General features: G+C 35.4%; 2 protein-coding genes across 3 annotated transcripts; both read right to left on the reverse strand.

Annotated features, from left to right (window-relative positions):
- Nucleotides 1-826: 826 nt before the first annotated feature.
- Nucleotides 827-10,879, reverse strand: LOC104884401 (uncharacterized RNA-binding protein C1827.05c). Of its 2 annotated transcripts, none has more exons than XM_048643010.2 (11): nt 10,314-10,879; nt 10,144-10,228; nt 9,184-9,244; nt 8,982-9,096; nt 8,803-8,858; nt 7,677-7,724; nt 7,508-7,605; nt 6,107-6,179; nt 5,921-6,031; nt 1,184-1,252; nt 827-1,095 (listed from the first exon to the last, which is right to left on the reverse strand). In XM_048643010.2, the coding sequence occupies exons 3-10, from the start codon at nt 9,232-9,234 to the stop codon at nt 1,202-1,204; spliced, it is 603 nt and encodes a 200-aa protein (XP_048498967.1). In that variant the 5' UTR covers nt 9,235-9,244; nt 10,144-10,228; nt 10,314-10,879; the 3' UTR covers nt 827-1,095; nt 1,184-1,201. The 2 variants fall into 2 exon arrangements, with proteins under 2 accessions (XP_048498967.1, XP_048498968.1); XM_048643011.2 differs by having other exon boundaries at nt 9,184-9,249.
- A 4,370-nt stretch (nt 10,880-15,249) lies between these two features.
- On the reverse strand, nt 15,250-16,731 carry LOC104884400 (probable aspartic proteinase GIP2). Its single transcript, XM_010669041.4, has one exon. It carries the CDS (start codon nt 16,673-16,675, stop codon nt 15,377-15,379), a length of 1,299 nt encoding a protein of 432 aa, XP_010667343.1. The 5' UTR covers nt 16,676-16,731; the 3' UTR covers nt 15,250-15,376.
- Between the last annotated feature and the right edge of the window lie 4,105 nt (nt 16,732-20,836).

The following is a 20,836-nucleotide window of genomic DNA, read 5'->3' on the forward strand; positions in this document are numbered from 1 at the left end:
GTCTCCCATGAAAGTTTCATTACGAGCAAGTCACGTTTTCACATATATTTACAAGGCATAAAACCATGAATCCTTTCATTTGTTCGGCTCTCTACTATGGCAAATATTCAATAACCCAATCCGGCCCCATGAAAAGAGAGAGAGAAAGCACCTACAGAACTCACCTAGCATGTTATGTTCTCCATTAGACCATCTATCCAGGTATACATGTATTTCGTAAAAACAAAATACTAACTCAAGTCCAGGTATACATGTATTTCGTAAAAACAAAATACTAACTCAAGTCCAGGTATGTATTTCGTAAAAACAAAATACTAACTCAAGTCCAGGAATACATGTATTTCGTAAATTATCAAGTTAAAATGTCCCTCGTAATTTAGTAATTATCATGTGATACCAAGCAAAGCTTGTCCTAGAAGCAAAGAGTTTGGTCTAATGACTTCAAGGTCATAGGAACTCTTTGGGATGAAATTTCCCTTATCATCTCCTCTCTTCAAAAAGTCTGACCTGCAAGCATGACTAATTATACCTATGCATGATACTAGTTCAATAGGGCCCATCTCACTAACTTGAAAAAAAAATGTGGCACAATTGTACCAACATATGATGGTATGATTTTTACTGAACATAAGGCGGTATAATCCATCACAGGGTAAAAGATTGTCTCGTTTAAGAATTTGCAACTCATAAGTTGACTATTCAAAAACTTTTTTTAGCCTACTCAAGGAACCCAAAATTTATAATAATTGAAAATAACTTTCATACATCAATAGCAAGATGACCAATTATCGCAGATTTCTAAACCAGCATTTTCATGCGAAAAACATGAAACAAAACCCATAATTTTGCATAGAAAAGAAACAAAAATACGTAAGCTATGGTAGCATAAATTAAGCCTACAACAGAAACTATCGATAAACCCCACTTGTCATTACTACAGGTGTGCGAATATTGGCTAGAATAAGCTGCTAATACATTTTTGACTGTTTCAAAATGTTTCTCATCCTTAGTAACACCAGAATGCTTCCAATCTTTGACGCTAACTTCATCGGTATTCATTTCTCTGCCATCCGTTTACCCGCTTACAAGATAAAACTGTGCGTGAACATTAAAAGGTCATACAATAAGCACATATCAAAGCAAAAACCAGTTGAAACCCTGTTTACTTTTGAAGAAACCTTACCTGTATGATTTGAAATGACTAGCTATCATCAAACCTGATCTTCTTTGGCACAGGCTGGTTAGCACCCTCCTAAAAGATAGGAAATGAATTATGAGAATAATGATAATCTGCTTTCTGCCTACGCAAAGGATTAACTTGAATTCAGAATATATCTTGCTCAATGCAGTCCATAACTTATTACATAACCAATCAAAGAAAGATACACTCATGAAGTCATAACCCACTGGATGCTGTTTCCATAGTCAACGCCTAATGATCGTACAGGATTTCGACTGAATCTAATAATTGGACCTGGGAAGTTCTAAAGTTAAAGACACATGACCCGTAAATAAAGTCTCCAAATTTCGTAAGGACTCAGTAACTTGGTAATTCTTTTAATATAAAAATCTGTCAATCTGCTTATATGAGTAAGAGTTGTAAAGAAATATAGTCATACATTAGGATCAAGGTATAAAGAAAAAGGAAATTTAGCATAGAAAATAGTAGTAAGTAGAATCTTTATGTCATCACAGACAATAAAAAAGTTTTCACAGGGAAATGCAAAAAGGAGCCACATCAATTAAAAAGGTAGGGTAAATTGCATGTCCAAGTGATTTTAGCACCACCAATAAAGCATTTGGTGGAGAGTAAAAGATTCACAGATAGAAAAGAGAAGAAAGAAAAAACAGCCTGTTACATAAAAAATCATACAAGATAGAAAACATGTAAATCTCAACAGCCAAAGAGTAACATCCAGGCTCCAGCATTGGTCGCCAAAAAAGGTGCCGGGAGCAATACTGGTTCTCGTAAAAGGCACACACTGAAAACGAAGAAAATCCCCAAGGTTTCACATTCAAATAATGATCAACTGTTATCACACCTTCAATTGCAGATTACCCTTAACCTAAATTTACAAAAAATGATATTTTCACCAGTGCTATGAATCGTGTTTGTATTAAACTTATCACCAACTGCCACATCCCTTTTGATTCGGCAAGTCTAACCCATATTTCTGTCCATCCCTGCCACCCTGGTTGCATAATGTTGACACGGGTACAGCGGGGTAAAGTGACAAGTCCAAGCATCTTAAATTGATCCTCTCAAGGGAAGTGGCTTTTAACATGAATAAGAAAATTGGTCTGGGTCCAGCACTGAGGGCTTAGATGAGAAGGGTCATTAGCGACACACGGCTTCTAGCATTCCCGAAACTGGTGGTTGGTTCAACTAATTTTAGGAATCAGGAATGAACTACAGATTCTAGCATCCTTTTCAACTCCGCGGTTGGTTCAACCAATTTTAGGCATCGGGAATGAGTTTGAGATAAGAAATAACTTGTGATTTAGGCTCCATTGTTTTCAACGTCTGCACTTACTATTCCTTGTCTAAACTTATGTAAACGTAGGTTATCGAACTAATTGGCCATTATCTTGATAAACAACAATAGTTATGAATTGAATTTTGGGTAGCCCTCATCTAAACTCTTTATCCTTTTTCAAAAAAAAAAAAACTCTTCCTTTAGCTTACTTTTTACATGTGAAAATAACAAATCCTTGGTATATTGGTTCAAAAACCCCAAATTAAATTGTAACTAGTCGGGGTCACTCCAAATCCCCACCATATAGGGTTCACATACTCTAAGAAGATCCTGAATTTTTCTCCCTGAACCCCCATCCCTAAATTCAGATTTTTATTGAAACTTTTTTTGGGGAGGAAAAACACACCTTCTTAAACCCCTAAACCTTGCAACCCCCAACACCTAATGCTAACTTCAAGCTATCAGACCTATTCCCATTGCCACTGCCCGTGTCAACCCCTAAACCACTCACCTCCCAAAACCCCCAAGATGTCTGTGTAGCATAGCCCATACATCCTCCCCATTGCCATCATGAATCATGACAATAATAATCGCCACTATCACCACTACCAAACTGCAGACATAGTTAAAAGATCTGTGTGACCACAAACTACAACCACCCAAATAATGGATGATTTGAGGTTGTTGAGGGTCGTTTTTTAACCATTAAAAATCCACATCTCACAAACATAATCAACCACCAAAGGTCAAAGTTCCCCACGCACATCGTAAAGGTGACACAACGAGCAGCATTAAAAAAGTGACACAGGATTCGCACCAGAAGGGAGAGGTCTTAAGAAGGACGACCTGATAAAGTGACACAGGATTTGCACCAGAAGAGAGGGCTTTCCGAGCTTGAAGCAGCAGGCACCACAAGAAATGGTGGATTTTATATCAGAGAGAAAGCCTGCATTAATACCTTCCTTCAGCTTTCAGAGGTAGGGGCTGCATCAAGTCCGGACAACCCGTCGAGTCCAGATTGAGAGGAGACGATTTATTAATCGTATTTAACATTTGGAAATTTTCTATTCTTAGGGTTTTTCTGAGTGTTAAAACGGTAGATTTCTCATTTGCCAATGAATTGGATCCACTCTGATTCGAGAAAAAATGGGATTTCTGGCTACAGAAAAGTTCTCTAACATGGGCGCTCATCCCAAAAGTTCATTGGAGAAAGTGGTGGAACCGAGGAAGGAGACGGGCAACAATTTTAGATAAGGAGACTCTGAGAGAATAGGTAGTGAGGAGAGGAAAAAAGAGTGAAGGTGTTTGATATTAGCAACCAAACATGTGGTACTTAGTATGGGTTTCTTAGTATCTGCAATGAAACAGGTATGGATTGAAAGCCCAGAGAATAGATGAAAAAGAAGAATTTGGATGATTGTTGTTAAGAATAGCAATAATAGGATGAAGAGAGATATTTGATGGACTTCCACCAAACAAAACTTAATTACAGTTTTATAAGCTTTTGAGTGACTTAATCACTCCCCACTACCCATAAAGCATCGCAATTGAATGCCTTCTCTCTCTCTACCATCATTCCTATTTACTCTTTTATCGCATAAAGGAAAAAATTCGCGGATGGCGCTCGCGATCACGGTAACGTTTGCGATGTCGCGGAAACGGCTTGTAACGGATGATTGGAACGGATCACGGTCTACGCAGCGTGAAATTTTTCAAAAATTTCACAATAATATGTTCTAATCTTTATTAGGATAGTTTCAGTTTAGAGCATTATTACAACATAATATAATATTTTATCACCCATATAATTAATTTATAAATTTTCTTTTGGCCAATATTTGAAAAGAACCAATGTAACGGGGATAAAAACGTTGTGACACGGCGAGTTCGCGTTATGGAACGGAGTATACAGTGAAAAGTATGTGATATTTATTATGGTGTTCCGTAACGAGATTTCGCGAATGGCAAATCCAAAATCCGTTATAGAACAGCTGTACTGTGACGGAACAGGAGAGTTTAAATTCCACTAACTCAACAATCCAGCGCCATCTCAGTTCCAAGCTAGCAGAATTTCATGGGGTTTCCCTTGTTAACCTTGAAATGACGCCTTGCAAATGTCAGCATATAAGAGGCCTATGGTGGTGTTGGAGGTGCGGTCATTGTGGTATCATTTGTTCAAAAGCAAGGGTTTGACATGAAAAGCCTTTACTGCTAATAGACCGTGAATCATACAAGGCTTTAGTTCGTTGTCGTCATTACTCACCCATAAAAAGAAGTCCATTAAGCACAAGACCTAGAAGTACAAATATTGAGCTTTTTACGCTCCCTTATCGCCATCCTACTCCCTCCTATACCTTCCAAATCTCAACCTTCCATCAACCAAACATATACTACGTGATTCATAAAACAAAAGCCTTAGCAGCTAGTGGTGAAGTACCATCAAACAAGGCTAGCATGGCAGTCACTCCAATGGGACCTCTATGGTTAGAGGCACTTGTCTTCCATTACTTTGATATATTATATCCTTAAAAATCATTGCACAATCACTTCCATGATATTACACTAGCTATCCCTTTTCAATATGTAAAGATAACAAACACTCACTCTATGGATGCATGTAAAGTTTCTAAGGCATGTTCTTACATAACCCAGCGTTTTCAGGATTCTAATTGCAATTGCACAGTTAAGTTATTAGCATATAATCCAGCCCATAATCAGTGTGACGAGCATCATACACTAGGTCACACAAAAACTGCAAGATGAGACAAGAAAAGAAGGAAACATCAGATGATATAAGGTTAGTAATAGTGAAGGGCTTAGAAGAGTGAGGAAAGAGAGATGAATAGAAGACTGATGGCATATGATATGGAAGACACCAAACTTCTTAGAAACAATGAAAGTATTTGTAGTGCTTGACTCTTGGGTGCTTGACTCTTGAAAAAAATGATATGACCTCATTAATATCATAAGTACAGCCAAAGGATGTCTCACTCCATTAGTCAGATGCATAGAACTTTCAAGAGTTTCAAAACTTGTTAATTTCTTAACAAAATTATTGAACTCACAAAACAATATGACACGAAAAGCTTGAATAGGAAGTCAATTTTTTGAGAAGGGATGGATTGAGAGGGATGTCCCTCAATAGAGAGGCGTCTTTGGACTAGGGACAAGCACTGGTGAAGTTGCTGAAAAATCATGCCTCAAACCCAAGGGAGAACTCCATTGCCAACTTTTGACCTGCTCGTATCAACACCCCCCCCCCCCAAAAGAAGAAACCCACGCAACCCACCAACCTTAAGTATATGCTTTTCAGTCCACTAACCCAATCTAGAAACGCCACACAAAATATTTCTTTCCACAAAGGATTGCATGCAGCATACAGAGATACACCAACCACCCAAGCATGTGTGCTGCACAATGTAATTTGAGTTAGAAGATCTTACAATTTCAGGACATTCGTAATCAATTCCAGCAGCTTGAATTTTACTTCTTCGTTTTTTGTCCCGCTTCAGAATTGATTTCAGCATTTTCCTTTGCTCCTCCAGTGATCTATCCTGTACCACCTTATATTAATAGATATTCACATACTATGGATCAAATAATCTAGGACACTCTCTTTCTATGTGTACCTTATTATGCTTCAGCCTCTCTATTTGAACAAAGTCAACCGGCACTTTCTGCCTACGATTTACACCTTTCCATCTATATTTGCAAAATAAGGATTAGAATCAAGAACCTCAAAGAAACATAAGAAACAAAAAGTGAGACCTAAGATCAACCTAATACAGGTTACAGCAATTGAAAATTTGTAAGACCAAAATATTGAGAAGGTTACAGATGTACTCCTCTAAAAACAAAATGTATTGCGTAAATGGAGCTTCACGCAATTGTGAAATAATTGCATTAAACAATAGACAACAAACATGAAATAAAACTACAAATTGTAACTTGTAACTTGTAAGAGTAAAATTAATCTACAATTTCGCAGCAGTAGAGCATGCCCACACATACAATAGTTGCCATCAACATATAAGTGCCACCACTATCTACTATGTGGTATCAAAGATCAAATATGTCCATGTATAACATAGTTACAAACAATATTTACCCCACTGCCTCTATAGTGAATCCTGACATAGGGTCAACCAAATTAACACCCATCCGAAAATAGATATGAACACAAATCAGCGTGATACAGATACAAGATAAAGGCAATCGAAAAAACAAGCAAGGGTAGACTGGTATAGCTGATTAAGCACATTTAACCACCTAGGTTCTAAAGCAAAAAGACAGTGTGAATTTGACCATCTACGAGTCCGTTGTATCCCCACAGGGTGTTCTTGGTTGAATAAACAATGACAAGCAAATGGTGATGCTGGAGCAGGAAGATTTATGGTGGGCGAGTGATTGCTGATCTCATGGGTGAAGGGAAGAGAAAGTGGGTGGTGATTGCGGGAGGGGATCAATAATCATCTTTTTGTCATCCAAACTATACAAAACAACAGGATTTGGTTCCTCTACCTTCAAAACATTTCCTTCAGCTTCCCTTCTCTTATTCTCTCCCTTCCCTGTGATTAAGCCAAATAGGCCATTCTTACTTTTTGGTAGAAATAAGTTTTTATAAAGTAAAAGCACAGGAAACGGATAGAAGAAATAATAAAAAATAATTTTGCTTACGTAGATTCAAACAAGGTCAAATAGAAGGAAGGCCCGTGCAAACAGATACCACAAACAAACTTGCATTTCACTTGACATGTGTTATGCATATAGACTTGGACTTGATCCAATTAAAAGAAAAAAAACAGAACGTCAGATTGAGTTCTTCTTTCTTTAGGGTTTCTTTAGGAAAGGCATGGGGGAGGGGGACACCATGAACATAACAAAACTCTAGGTTATGTAGTTTTTCTTTAAAAACAGATACTTGAAACTGCCACAAAGTTCCAAGTATCACAAGCAGATTAGAAGTTAAGTCATAATACACCTCACCAAACTTACATTAATTGCCAATATGATAGTCAAGAAAGGCTTACAATTTAGGATGTACACGCTCTGCAGGAATCAACTGTACTTGCAGCATGTGCTCAAGCAACAGGTAATTATGCATACAGTCAGCAACTATTTTTGCAACCTGTAAAAGAAGAGGTTAGAAAAATGGTGACAGTTGAAAATATTAACTTTAAGCATTGGGAGTGATATAACCTCTGGATACTCGAATTCAATGAAACCGTAATGCTTAGCTTTTCCAGTCTGTAAAACATCAATACAAAGAAGAAATGTCAAACAAGGAGTGAATAAGGACCAATAACCCCACTCGTTCCTGCTCCTGAAGTCTAATGGCATCTATACTTTTATCTAGAAATACCCCAACCCTCAAAAAGACAGATAAATACAGAATAATAAGGCTAGTCTATGAAACGAAAAAATTCCAGTGAGACTAAATATAGTATAATACACATTTTCCTAGCCAATAAATTAATACATATGTTTTTACACAAAGTTCGGGTAACATGAAGTTTCCATGAAATTTTAGATAGCATAAGTCACCAAAGGCAGGTGCTTATATAAGGAAGCACTTTTGAAAATCATAACTCTATCAAGGGACAAGTTGTTGTGACATGATAGCACATAGAACTTGGTATGTAGTAGGATTATCACTTTGTAACCTTAAGAACCTAATATAAGCCACCACTAGAGTTAACAAAGGTGCCTTCCCAACCGCACACCTCAACTCCACCTCGTATACATGAGCTCATGCCAACCTACTAAAGATGATTGAGACCTAGTCTAATAGGGGATTCACCATCTTTACCTTCCCACGAGGAAAGAGATAAGTCACCATACAACTCATGTACATTGCAAAAGTTAGTAGTCAAGCATTGAATGAAGTGATATCCCATGACAAGAAGGGATATGATCAAACAAAAGTAAAAGGCTTTTTAGTATTGGTGTCTCAGAAGAAAGAAAGATAAAAAGGCTTTCCTTTTCTCCCATCCATTACATCAAACAAAGGGAAAATAATTAATCTTTTCCCGCCCTTATGTTCACTTTCTTTCCTTCGCCTTTTGTTTACTAATGAAAATACCAAACAGTCAGGAAATACTTAACAATATTAACTCCTTCTGAAATCCTGTAACTTAAGACTATATTGTATGAAGTCCAATGAATTTTCTTATTTAGCTTTCTCACCATCAATTGCAACCGGAAGAAAAAAGAAAATATATTAGCACATAGATATTCTACAGAAAGATGCACCACTGCTAAATGAACAAAAGCAGCTCCATTTCACTCATACATTCAAACCAAACAATGTTAATAGAAGTCGAACCTTCCTGTTTCGAGCAATCTTCAACCTCTTAATGGTCCCAAATTGTTGAAAGAAACCTATAAAAGTTCAACAAAACACAAAAAAAACAACAAATTTACAGAGTAAACAGTGTACAAGCAATTAAAATCCATCTCATAAACGAAAGTATCTCCAAAAAATTAAGGGTACAAGCAGCAGACCTTCCATTTCATCCTCGTAGAACCCGTGTGGAATCCTACCAACGTACAGCACCGTCGCTTTGTCATGTGAAACATCTCCCTTAGGCAGCTTACGAGCCGGACCGCCTTCTAACGGCTAAAATAGGACAAAATTTTAATTGCGTTAAGAAGAATATGCACTCCCTGAAATCTCAATATAAGAAATTAACATGTATGAACATACCAAGAAATCTGCATTTGTTTCAATGGATTTTTCCTGACCCTTCTTCGTCATGTTTCTGCCTCTAATTTAACCCAAAATAAATGCAGAAAAATATCATATTCAAATAAAACAGAGAATTAAAAGCAGTGGTGTATCCAAAACCCACTGAACCCCCAAAATCTAGATTTTTTTTTGGGCTCGCATACTATTAAATTAAATTCGAAATTTCTCTCAAACTTTTAATGCTCGAACTACAAACTTTAACACTTCTAACTTACAATATATAGTAAACTTTAGTCCGGTACAACCCTTCAAACCGAAATTCGACTCAATCCAAACCAAACCAAAATATGAAACCAAAAACCAAACCAAACCAAACTGAATTTTTTTTATCTTTCAAAATCCAAACCAAACCAAACCATATTTTTTCATATTCCAAAATCCAAACCAAACCGAAATGAAATTAAATCAAACCAAGATAAAAAACCAAACCGAATGTACTAATTTAAGAGACAATATAATGACATTTCCACTACTAATTTAAGGGACAATACACTGAGTCACTGACATTTACACTACTAAAGTACTAATAAGTAATAACAGACAACAGTTATTGTAATTTGTATTTTCGTATCAATGATATATTTCACAAAAAAAAATTAAAACATGAATGGCAGCATTTAAAGTCACAATATTTTTCTATTTTCGTAATTAATATTAAAAAAAAAACACACACAAAAAAATAACAGACAAAATTAGTAGGTTAAGTGACAATAATTTGGTATTTTCAATTTTTCATAACTAATATTAAAAAAATAAACACAAACAAAAAAACAGAGATCAATGACAATATATTCATATTTTCTATTTTTCGCAACTAATATTAAAAAAAATACACAAAAAAAACAGAGATTAATGATATATTTTCGTAACTAATATTAAAAAGAATAAACAAAAAAAAATACACATAGATTAAAATACCTGATCTGAAATCTTCTTGAACCTCTTCAAGTTCAACACTCCAACCGGTGAGAGGAGAGAGAGAAAGAGGAAATGGCGTGCGCAACTGGCGAGAGGAGAATTAATATAAAAACAGAATATATGATATTAAAACCAATATAATATTATATTATACATATTAGGTTTTATACCGCTAAACTTGCCGGCGAAAATCACCGGCATTCGACTTCCGGCACCGACGCACCACCCTCGTCGCACTGCACTCGAGCCGCAGCCCGCGTCGCTCGTCGCACAGCCTCGCACAGCACGCGTACGCCAACACAACAGCAGCAGCAAGCCTCGCGCACCCTCGTTGCACAACACTTTACACCCCCTTCGAACCGTCGAACACTTTGTTCGCTCGCCCAACACCTTCGCACGTTTCTCCCACCACCAGCCTCGCACAAGCCTTCGCACCCTCGCACAAACCACACACGTTCGCACCACCTCGTCGCGCGAACCGCTCGCCTAGCCTTCGTCGCGCGAATCGCTCGCACACACTTTCGTTCGTTCGCCTCGTCGCAGCACTTCGCACCCTCGAACACACCACCACTTCGCACACGACGACGCGCAAATCCCGTCGCCACTCGCTCGCACAACACTCCGTCGAAGGCGACGAGAGAGAAAGACAGAGAAGAGAGAACAGCGAGGGAGAGGAAGGGAGAGGAGAGAGAAGAGAGATAGAGAGTTAGGGTTTTTTCTGATTTTTTTATTCATATTCTCTCTATTGTGGCATATCTAGGTTAGTAGGACTCGGTTTAATCTTTTAAATTATGAGATTAAACTAAACCGAACTATAATAAAATTACGTTCAAGTTGTAAACGTACTCAAATTGTATTATTATTATTCTATTATTAATTTGAAAATGACTTGCCACGGTTGAAGGCAGCGCTTGGCGGGTCGCTGGAGGAAAGCGAGGGGATAGTAGGATTGCGATTCTTACAGGGTAGAGGAAAGACTGTTATGGAGAATAAGGATGGTGATGTCATCATTGTTGAAGTCTAGTTGTATGAGATGGAAGAGAAAGAGAGGAAGAGAGAGGATGGGGTGGAAGAGATTGCAATTTAGCTGAAGAAAACGAGAAAGTGAAGCAGGAGGGAGGAGATGGGTCTTATTTCACACGTGTTGATGCTTGCTACATTGTTAAGAACTAGTACTCTCACAAATTGCTCCAATTGAACTACTCAATACTTCTTGCATTTTCCTGTATATATTTGAACTACATAATAATTGTATTACGCTAAACTGGAGAATATTGGGAAAAAATTTAGTAAATTTGTGCTCCCTTTTATTTTCCCAACTAGATTAACACCCATGAGATGCACAATTTTTATAAATACTTATAATTTAAGATTTTCTAAACTCCTCATTTATAGCAATAAAAAAAAATATAACTTCAATTACAACTTAAGTACTTCATATATTATGTATTATTGATACATATAAATTATAATTTTGTATTATAATTTTTAAAAACTGAAAGATTAGAAATATATTAATAATATATAAATACTATCCAATTTTTAAAATTTCATAAATCTAATTAGATACAGTAAAGAAGGTAGAAGAAAAATAAACTCCTTATACAATAGATGAAGGAGAAGGAAAATTAGCTTGTAGATAGTGTAGTAACATAGTCCCTCCGTCCCTCTATCGACTTCCTTTATTTAATTAATTCTATCAATCTTCAGTAATAGTACACTGATTGAATTATTCCGAGCATCAACCTCCTTTAAAGTTACAAAATTATACTAATGATACATGCAGTATACAATTTTACATTTATGCTTCAAGAATTACATCTTGTTCACTGTTTCTAGGTTAATAAAATTGTCAAACTCAATTAAGCACAACTCATATGAACTGCAAAGCAACAACATATACAACAGATATAAAAAGTAGAGTTAAATAAAGAAAATTATGAAATAAAAATGCATATAAAGGTAATTAGAGAAATAAGTTGATGAAATGAGAACTATAAAGATTTCACACTTCTCACCCTTAGTCAATAAATGAAAATAAATCTCTATTATATAAGGGAAGGGGGGAGGAAGATGGTGTCCTCATTTAAAAATACTAAATTACCCTTAATGATCTAATAAAAAAATTACAAAAGAAAACAATTTAAGAATCCTTTTCCATTTTAGCTTTTGCATTTTAAGTGAATATATGACACTATTTTAAAATCGACGCACGCATCGCATGCATATATATAAGGCTAGTTATAATAATTAAACACAACCGCAACTCCTATATCTAATTAACTCTATCAATATTTGCTAATAGTACACTGATTGAATTATTCCAAGCATCAACCTCCTTTTAAGTTACAAAACTATACTAATGATACATGCAGTGTACAATTTTACATTTATGCTTCAAGAATTACATCTTGTTCACTGTTTCTAGATTAATAAAAATTGTCAAACTCAATTAAGTGAAACTCATATGAACTACAAAGCAACAACATATACAACAGATATAAAAAGTGAAGTTAGGTAAAGAAAAATATGAAATAAAAATGCACATAAAGAAGAGAATAAATAAGTTGATCAAATGAGAACTGTAAAGATTTCGCACTTCCCACCCTTAATTAATAAATGAAAAGAAATTATAAAAAACAACCCCAACTCCTATATCTAAGTAAGTCTATCAATCTTCGCTAATAGTACACTTATTGAATTATTCCGAGCATCAACTTCCTTTAAAGTTACAAAACTATACTAATGATACATGTAGTGTACATTACATTTATGCTTCAAGAATTACATCTTGTTCACTGTTTGTAGGTTAATAAAATTGTCAAACTCTCAATTAACCAGAACTCATATGACCTGCAAAGCAACAACAATACAATAGATACAAAAAGTGGAGTTAGATAAAGAAAAATATGAAATAAAAATGCGCATAAAGGTAATAAGAGAAACAAGTTGATGAAATGAGAACTATAAAGATTTCACACTTCCCACCCTTAGTCAATAAATGAAAAGAAATTATAAAAAACACAATCCCAACTCCCCAAATTATTTAAAGAAGAAAATTAAAAGTAGATAGAGAGAGAATAGTGTCATGTTCCACTCATTATTTTAATTGAAGGTCAAACAAAACTAAATATCAATTTAACACTAAGTCCTAGGTCCAAATGAATTAGAGTTTTCAAATATAATCTTTTACCGGCCATTTGATAGATAGTAATAAATAGTGTCAATGATAATGAATTAACATCTTATACTACTATACGCTAATATGTCACATAGCAAATTGAACACTAACCAAAGAGCAGCAGGTGATAGTTTAGTAGTATTGGCATTACCTTCCATCCCAAAGGTTCCAACATTGAGTGTCATCCTTTACATAAGTGAAAGAACAACTGCATTTCCCGCAAATATAGGATGTCTACCAACAAAATAATTAACTACCTTCTCCAACATATAATTTTCCACCAAACAAATTTAATTGGAAAACAGAATCAAATGAGAATTACTTCAATTCCTAAGAAACTCAATGCTTAATATAACAAAATCTAGTAAAAAGACCAAGAAAGCATATACCTTGATACCAATCTGCAATTCTTTCCAGAGATAACATAAAATTTGAAGAGATCCTTGCCTAAACAAAATAAAAACGTAGAAGAACAAATAAATTAGATCTAGTAAATTGATTTGTGAGAGATACCAATATAGGAGTACCATACAACAGAGTTTGTGTGCCATTCCAAATCCATGGCTTTATGCAACATGATACTTTCATGATATGCTTAATTTGACCTTAATTCGAAATCATCCTACCTATTTCTATATTTTCCAACTGAATAGAGAGTCGTTCAATGATCTGTTTATAAAAGTTTTAATAAATGTAAATGTAGTGGAATGAATTGTTAAAAAATACTATAAAGATGAACTTCTGCTTGCTACTCCATCATCATTCATTCAGATAATTTCCTAATACACATTTCAGGTATTAGATGACATCTTGTTCGGAGATTGCTCAAAATCAGAAAAAATAAAAGCAATTTAAATTTAGAAGTACATATGCAAAGAATAACCTAAAAATCATAAATCATAAGAGTCAAACGAAATTCAACTCAAAATAAATTTTGGGAGGCAATGTGCAAAGTAAACACAAGTACATTAACCATAGAAATTAAAAGATAATGCAATTTAATCGGTCCTAGCAAAAGATATCGAATAGGAAAAATCATGCTGAGGTGTTGAGGTGAGCAATAAAATTATCAATGTTAAAAAGAAAATGAAATTTTGATCCAAAAATACAGCAAGTATGACATGAAAAATTAAAACATAGTTCGAATATAATGTGAGAAAGGTTTAAAGTACTTAAAGATCAAAAAATAATAGAATCACTCATAAAAAGACAGGAACAAAGTGGGTTTCTTCATCTTCCTTGCAAACTTTCACATTAATGAATGAAGTTGTAGACCGGAAAAAAGGAGGAAAATCATTTTCCTTATTGGTTTCTTATCCCAAACTAAGATCTAGTAATTGAAATTAAATAGTAAAAATGTTGAGATATCCCTAAGAGATTTTCACATAACGCATTCACCGAAATTTCAACGTCATTAGCATAAAGTCATAAACCAAGAGAAATCCGAAATTTCTAAGAATACTATCTTAAATATAGAAATTTAACAAAAAAAAAAAACATACCCATAATCATCAAGATTAATCTTCAACTTGCACTTGGAAAACAAATGAAAATATCTGATTTTGCGGGACGAATTTTATCACTACTAATATCAGCAAAAACAACTCATCGATTCACGTGTTTAATTTTTGAATCAAATTTCAATAGTGTTAACACAAAAAATCTTGAAACAAATTTTTGTTCACCTGAAAGATTGAGACCTAGTGTAATTTTTTTGGGTTTTGAAGTTTGAATAATGGAGAAAGAAGGAGAGCCCGAAATAGATGATAAGTCAAATAGTGATACTATTTTTTCTTTTTCTTTTTACAATTCAAAAAAGAAGAGTAAATATCAAGTTGTTAGTTGCCTTAAATATGAAGCGGGAAAATAATGAACATAAACATGTCACATGGACAGTTTTGGGAGGAAAAAATTAACCCAATGTCTTGTGAATTAGTAATAGTTATAGATAGATAGATAGATAGATTTCCCCTAAAACTTCATAACGAGAAAAGAGAGTACGTAACTTATTGGGTCTCTCAATTATTACAAATACATACATTATACAGTTAATCAAGCAATAGAAGTGAAATTAAACATGGAGCAACTGGTCCTAGAAATCCGCAAGGAACTACTAAACCCAATTCTAGACTTGGCCATATCAACCTGTACTAGATTATCCTCCAACTGAAGCCCTCCAATGACAATTGATGTCCTTGGTTTCTCTCCACCATCCATAATCCCAAGGCAGGACACATCCTTGTTAACTCTAACAAAAGAGTTCCCTCCAATCAATGTCCATGCTTGACTCGCACCATCCAACTCAAAATTAATCCAGGGTACTCCATCAGTACCTCTCGACGCCGGAAACGTGCTCGGGTCGACGCACACATTAAATGGTGCGATCGTCTTGACAATTGTAACGTTGGTGATCCTCAACTCGTTGACGAACACATTGATAAATGACTTGTAGATGGAAGTTTGCATAAGTGTGTAGGGGATAGTTGTACTGAGCTTAGTCCCACCGTTACCTTTGCTATCTATAGAAAGCAAGGGTTTGTTTATGGGCACGACCTTATTGTTAATTCTAAGCTGGTTTACTTTAATAAAATACTCGGACGATGGCTCGCCAGCGAAAGAGGTAGCCCCGGTACTTACATGATTGGTTACAAGAGGAGTGAAGGTTAACAAAGAAACTAAGTCGGTTTCGAAAAAGAATTTGTACGGTCCATCACCAAAGAAGAGAGCTCCATTACCTCCTTCGCTTAGTGAAGGTAAGCAAATGGCGAATTTTCTAGCAAAACTGAAAGCTGAGGAGAATTGTGAAGGAGGAGATATTTTAGTACTTCCAAGGCCAGCAATGCCTTGAACTGATTTAGAGAGGCCTTTTAGTAAGGAGGTTGGGGCGCAAGAGAAGAGGAAGTTGGGTACTTTAACAACTGGGCCTGGGTTCGAGCCATCGGTAGAGGTGATTCGAATCACATCTGAAGCGAGCTCGCCGCTTGTGGCAGTATTGATGAAGGGGTTTTCAGGGAAGAGGCCGCAGGTGTTGTTGTTGCATCCAGGTCGAGGGGGTGCGTTACAGGTTCCACAAGATTTTGAGTTAGCGAGCGAGCACTGGGCGGAGTTGCAGCGGGCTGAGCGATAGGTGGTGGAGATGTAGTTTTTATCGCAGTCGACCCACAAGAATGGGCCGCCGAGGTCGAGAGTTAAGGGGATGTTGATAGGTGGTGTTCTTTGAGTGAGGTTGATTCTGTATTGGAGAGTGGAGGGGTCTCTTGAGATAGGGAGGACTAGTGCTTTTGGACGGAAGGAAGAGGCAGCAGAAGCTGCCGAGAAAAGGAGACAGAAAACAATGATAAAGGAAGCCATGCTAGTTTGAATATTGAATACAACTGAAGGTGAAGTGGGTTTATATACTGTGAAGTGGACTGTGGAGACGTAGATTAAATAGGGAAAGATGCAGATGCATGTAGATTTTGTAGAAACTAGATAATGTAATAGCCCATTGTTTTCATAGAGATTGGCTGCTCAAGATAACGTGAAGTCAATAGTCAAGAATGACGATTTGAAAAGTCTTTTTCTTCTATTATTATTGTGTTAAGCTGTTACATATGGCCCATTGTTAGGTACGCATTAATGTTTTTATAATCTTGCTTGACGTGTTATGAGTCATTCTCACAGCTATGTTTTCTTTTGCTTAAGGAGGGTATTATACTATTATATCCAAATATCTATTTATTTATTTTTGATCCATATGAGCCACGAAGTACAAAGAAGGGGAGGGGGGATTCGAACCTGTGACATATCGTTCATAACACATCAATCTTAACCACTAGGCCAAGACATCCTTAGTATATCCAAATATCTATATAAATACATTACTTCCTCTTTTTTTTTTCTTGCAACACTTTTTTAAAGAGAAAATAATTAATTACTTGCAACACTTTTTACTTTTGCTTTTCATATTTCTCTATCTCTCTCCAATCACATGGGACCCTCTCTTTTTTTCCTCTCTATCTCTCTCCTATCCAAATGTTGCATTCGAGTTGATGAAAAAAAAAGTGTTGCAAGTAAAAAAAAGAAAACAAGGAAAATAGGTTATTCGAGATAGGTGTGAAAAGATCGAGATAATTTGAAAAGTGGCCTAAATATCAAGGAATTATTTGAGATAAATTTCCTAATAGTTTCCTATCAAATAAAAAAAAATAAAAGGAACAATAATATTCATTTGTGTTTTCCAATTGGAAAATATCGAATTGAACACACAACGTTTAAAATGAAATGTGAAAGTTTAACCACCAATCCATAACAAATTCAATATTTATCATTGAAAAGTAAAGCATAATAAAATCTTATAATTATATGTAACTTTAAACACAAAGACAAACATTTTAATCTCTAACACTTTTATTAAGGTAATCTTACCCAAATTCCATTGACATTATTATTCTTATTGTCAAATACTCGGAAGTTCTTTCTTTAAAACAAATTATATTGCCATAACGTCTATATTCAATTTTGCACTAGAAAGATAATTACAAAAGCTAATAAAATTATTTATGAAACTTATGAATAATAATAAAAGTTTGTTGTAAAAAAAATCGAAGGAATTGTGTCACGTGACACCTTCAAACTTACCTTTTTAATAAATTAAAGGGTATCTTAATTACCCACTTTTTTTTATTTCCTTAAAAATTAGGTCTAAATTTATTGTTACAATAGAAAAGAATGGAGTTTACAACCTTCTTATCTAATAATACGAACTTGATGATTGGCTGATTGCGTTATTAATTTGATCTTGTGAACTAATGATGCGTCAGGCCGCCAGCTATGTATCCTATTTTATATTCTATTATTATTATTTGTTTAGAAGTTCAAAATGAATAATAATAGTATGTTTCTTTTACTATCTGTCTTGTCTATCTGCCTAATTTGTCTATACCCATCTCTCATATATTAAAAAAAATAAGGAATCAGGTAAGTTAGAACAAATGAACACTACCAAAAATTTGATAATGTTATAGTATGTCAGAACTCAGAATACAAAACTAAAGTAACGAGTTTAGGTGTTGAGAATGTCATAAAGTTAAAAGGAAAAATTGATTTAAGCAGTTTCAATTATGAACTCTCTGACAAAAACAGTTCCAATTACGGTTTTTTAGTGTTCAATTCCAACTTTAGCTCTGTTTGGGAGAGCATTTTAAGGTGACTTAAATGATAAGGTGCTACAATTCTAAATCACCTTATATGATAAGTGGTGTTTGGTGAAGGTACTTAAATAAAATTTAAGTCTAAAATTTGGCTGAAATTGAGTTGGAGTAAAATATATCGTCTGAGATTAGGTGCTGAATTCTTTTTTTATTTTCTTTTCTTTTTACCTTTTTAAGCCTAAAAAGATATTTTCTTTTTATATATTTAAGCCTAAAAAGATATTTCAGCTATAGTCATAAATAATTTTACCAAACAGGTTATGCAATCAGCTAACTTATCAGTTTCAGCACCTTAACAGTTTTAGCTGCTACCTAATCAGTTTCAGCCACCTTATCAGTTTTAGCTCCATTTCAGCTACCTGATAGGGTATTTTACAATAGAGGTCCTATCAGGTTCAAAACCTACTGTAGCAGGTAAACTTTGCCAAATAAAATTTCTTTTTTTCTATCTTCTCCTTCCATCCTTCCTCCCTCCTCCCTTCACTGCTCCCTCCTCCTCCTCTTCCCTACCATCCAACCCCCTCCCTTTCCACCCATTGTCACCACTCGACCCTCTTTCTCGTCCCCAAATCCCATTTCGCTTCCCCTCAGCATAAATAGGGTCACTAAATCCTGTGAGCTAAAGAGTACGAACGAGTTTATTCACATCATCATTGTCCTTGGTAAACTCTCCAGTTGCACGTTTAAGATTATATTGAACCTTATCCTCGAATTCCAACTAGCTCATTCCCTAAAAAGTAACATGCATTATTAGATGCAAAGCAATTTTCAATATGGAATTTGAAAATGAAAAGCTAAGGTAGTGTATGATCATTATGATAGTGCAAAAGTTTTAATCTACGTCAAAGATATTTAAAGGCAGCACTGGTTTGAGCCAGCACATAAGAATATGTTCATTTGCAGTTGAACACTCAAAATTACCGTCCACAGCAACTCTACAATGGTTTCACAAAAGTAATAAAAACAGTGTATGGCAGTGAAGGAGGATCTCATGCACAATTGACACCAACCTTACTCATAATCAACATTAACAGAATAAAAAATATGAAGTAGGGACCCTATCATTATAACCAAAAAAGCAGCTAGTAGTTACCTCCCCTTTGTGCACCACTCATTTACCCATCACTGATACTTATTATATCAAATAAAAACCAACTACAATCGACTAAAACACCAATAAAAAAGACAGTAATAATAGCCAAGGTGGGGGAGACATAGCAGTTTCTAGAGCTGCACTTTGAGCGGCATAAGTTCCATTGGCAAGGACCACATGCCTTTTAGAAAAGACTGTTATAGCGCTAGCTAACTAATTAATGATTTTTAGACTTTCACAGAGAGAAAGTTTGAGAGAAAAATAAAGAGAGAGAAGGAGAATTATTATTGCATCATTAATTCTCTGATTATAGCATCATGAGGATATATATAGTACACAATAACAGAATAATGCTGAGGTGTACATTCCTCTAACAAACTTTAACAGCTTTATAACTAACTGTTAAGTAATAAACTGAATTGTTGATGTTGATGTAGACTAATGTGTGAGCTTCATTATCCCCTGCAAGCTGGAGGATGGCTGTGAATCAGTCATACCAAGCTTGGAAATAAGTTTGGAATGTTGAGGGTAGGCCAAAGACTTTGTGAGAACATCGCCAACTGGTCTGCTGTAGGTAAATAAGTTAAGGCAAGGAGCCCTTCTAGCACCTTTTCTCGAGTGAGTCTAAGTCAATGTGTTTTGTCCTCTAATGGAAAACATGATTTCTTCCAATATACAAAGCACTTTGATTGTCACAATTCAAAGTGACAGGCTTCAAATTATTGACATTAAGTTCTTGTAGAAGTCTGACTGTGCAGGTGACTTCAGCTGCAGCTGTTATGCTCTATATTCAGCTTCACTAGAAGATTTGGATATTGTAGACTGTTTCTTAGATTTATATGAAACATGAGAGTTCCAAAGAAGCAAAATATATCCAATTTCAGACCTTCAAGTGTCTGGACAAGGGGCCCAATCAGAATCTGAATAAGCTTGGAGAGTGAGCTGATCAGTGGCTTGAAGTAGAATACCTTGGCCTAGAGTGTGAGCTAAGTACCTTAGTACATGATGGAGAGCTTTGAAATGAGAGGATCTTGGGTGATGCATAAACTTACTAAGAGTTTAAACAGCAAAAGATAAGTCAGGTCTTGTGTGAGTGAGGAAATTTAATTTCCCAACAAGACATCTATATTGCTCTGGATCTGAATGAGAGTGTCCATCTTCAACACTGAATTTAATTCCAGGAGGTAATAGTGTTCTAGCCAATTTAGAAACATCCAAGCCACAATC

This window comes from Beta vulgaris, chromosome 4 (genome assembly GCF_026745355.1).
Source record: "Beta vulgaris subsp. vulgaris cultivar EL10 chromosome 4, EL10.2, whole genome shotgun sequence".
Classification (NCBI taxonomy): domain Eukaryota; kingdom Viridiplantae; phylum Streptophyta; class Magnoliopsida; order Caryophyllales; family Amaranthaceae; genus Beta; species Beta vulgaris.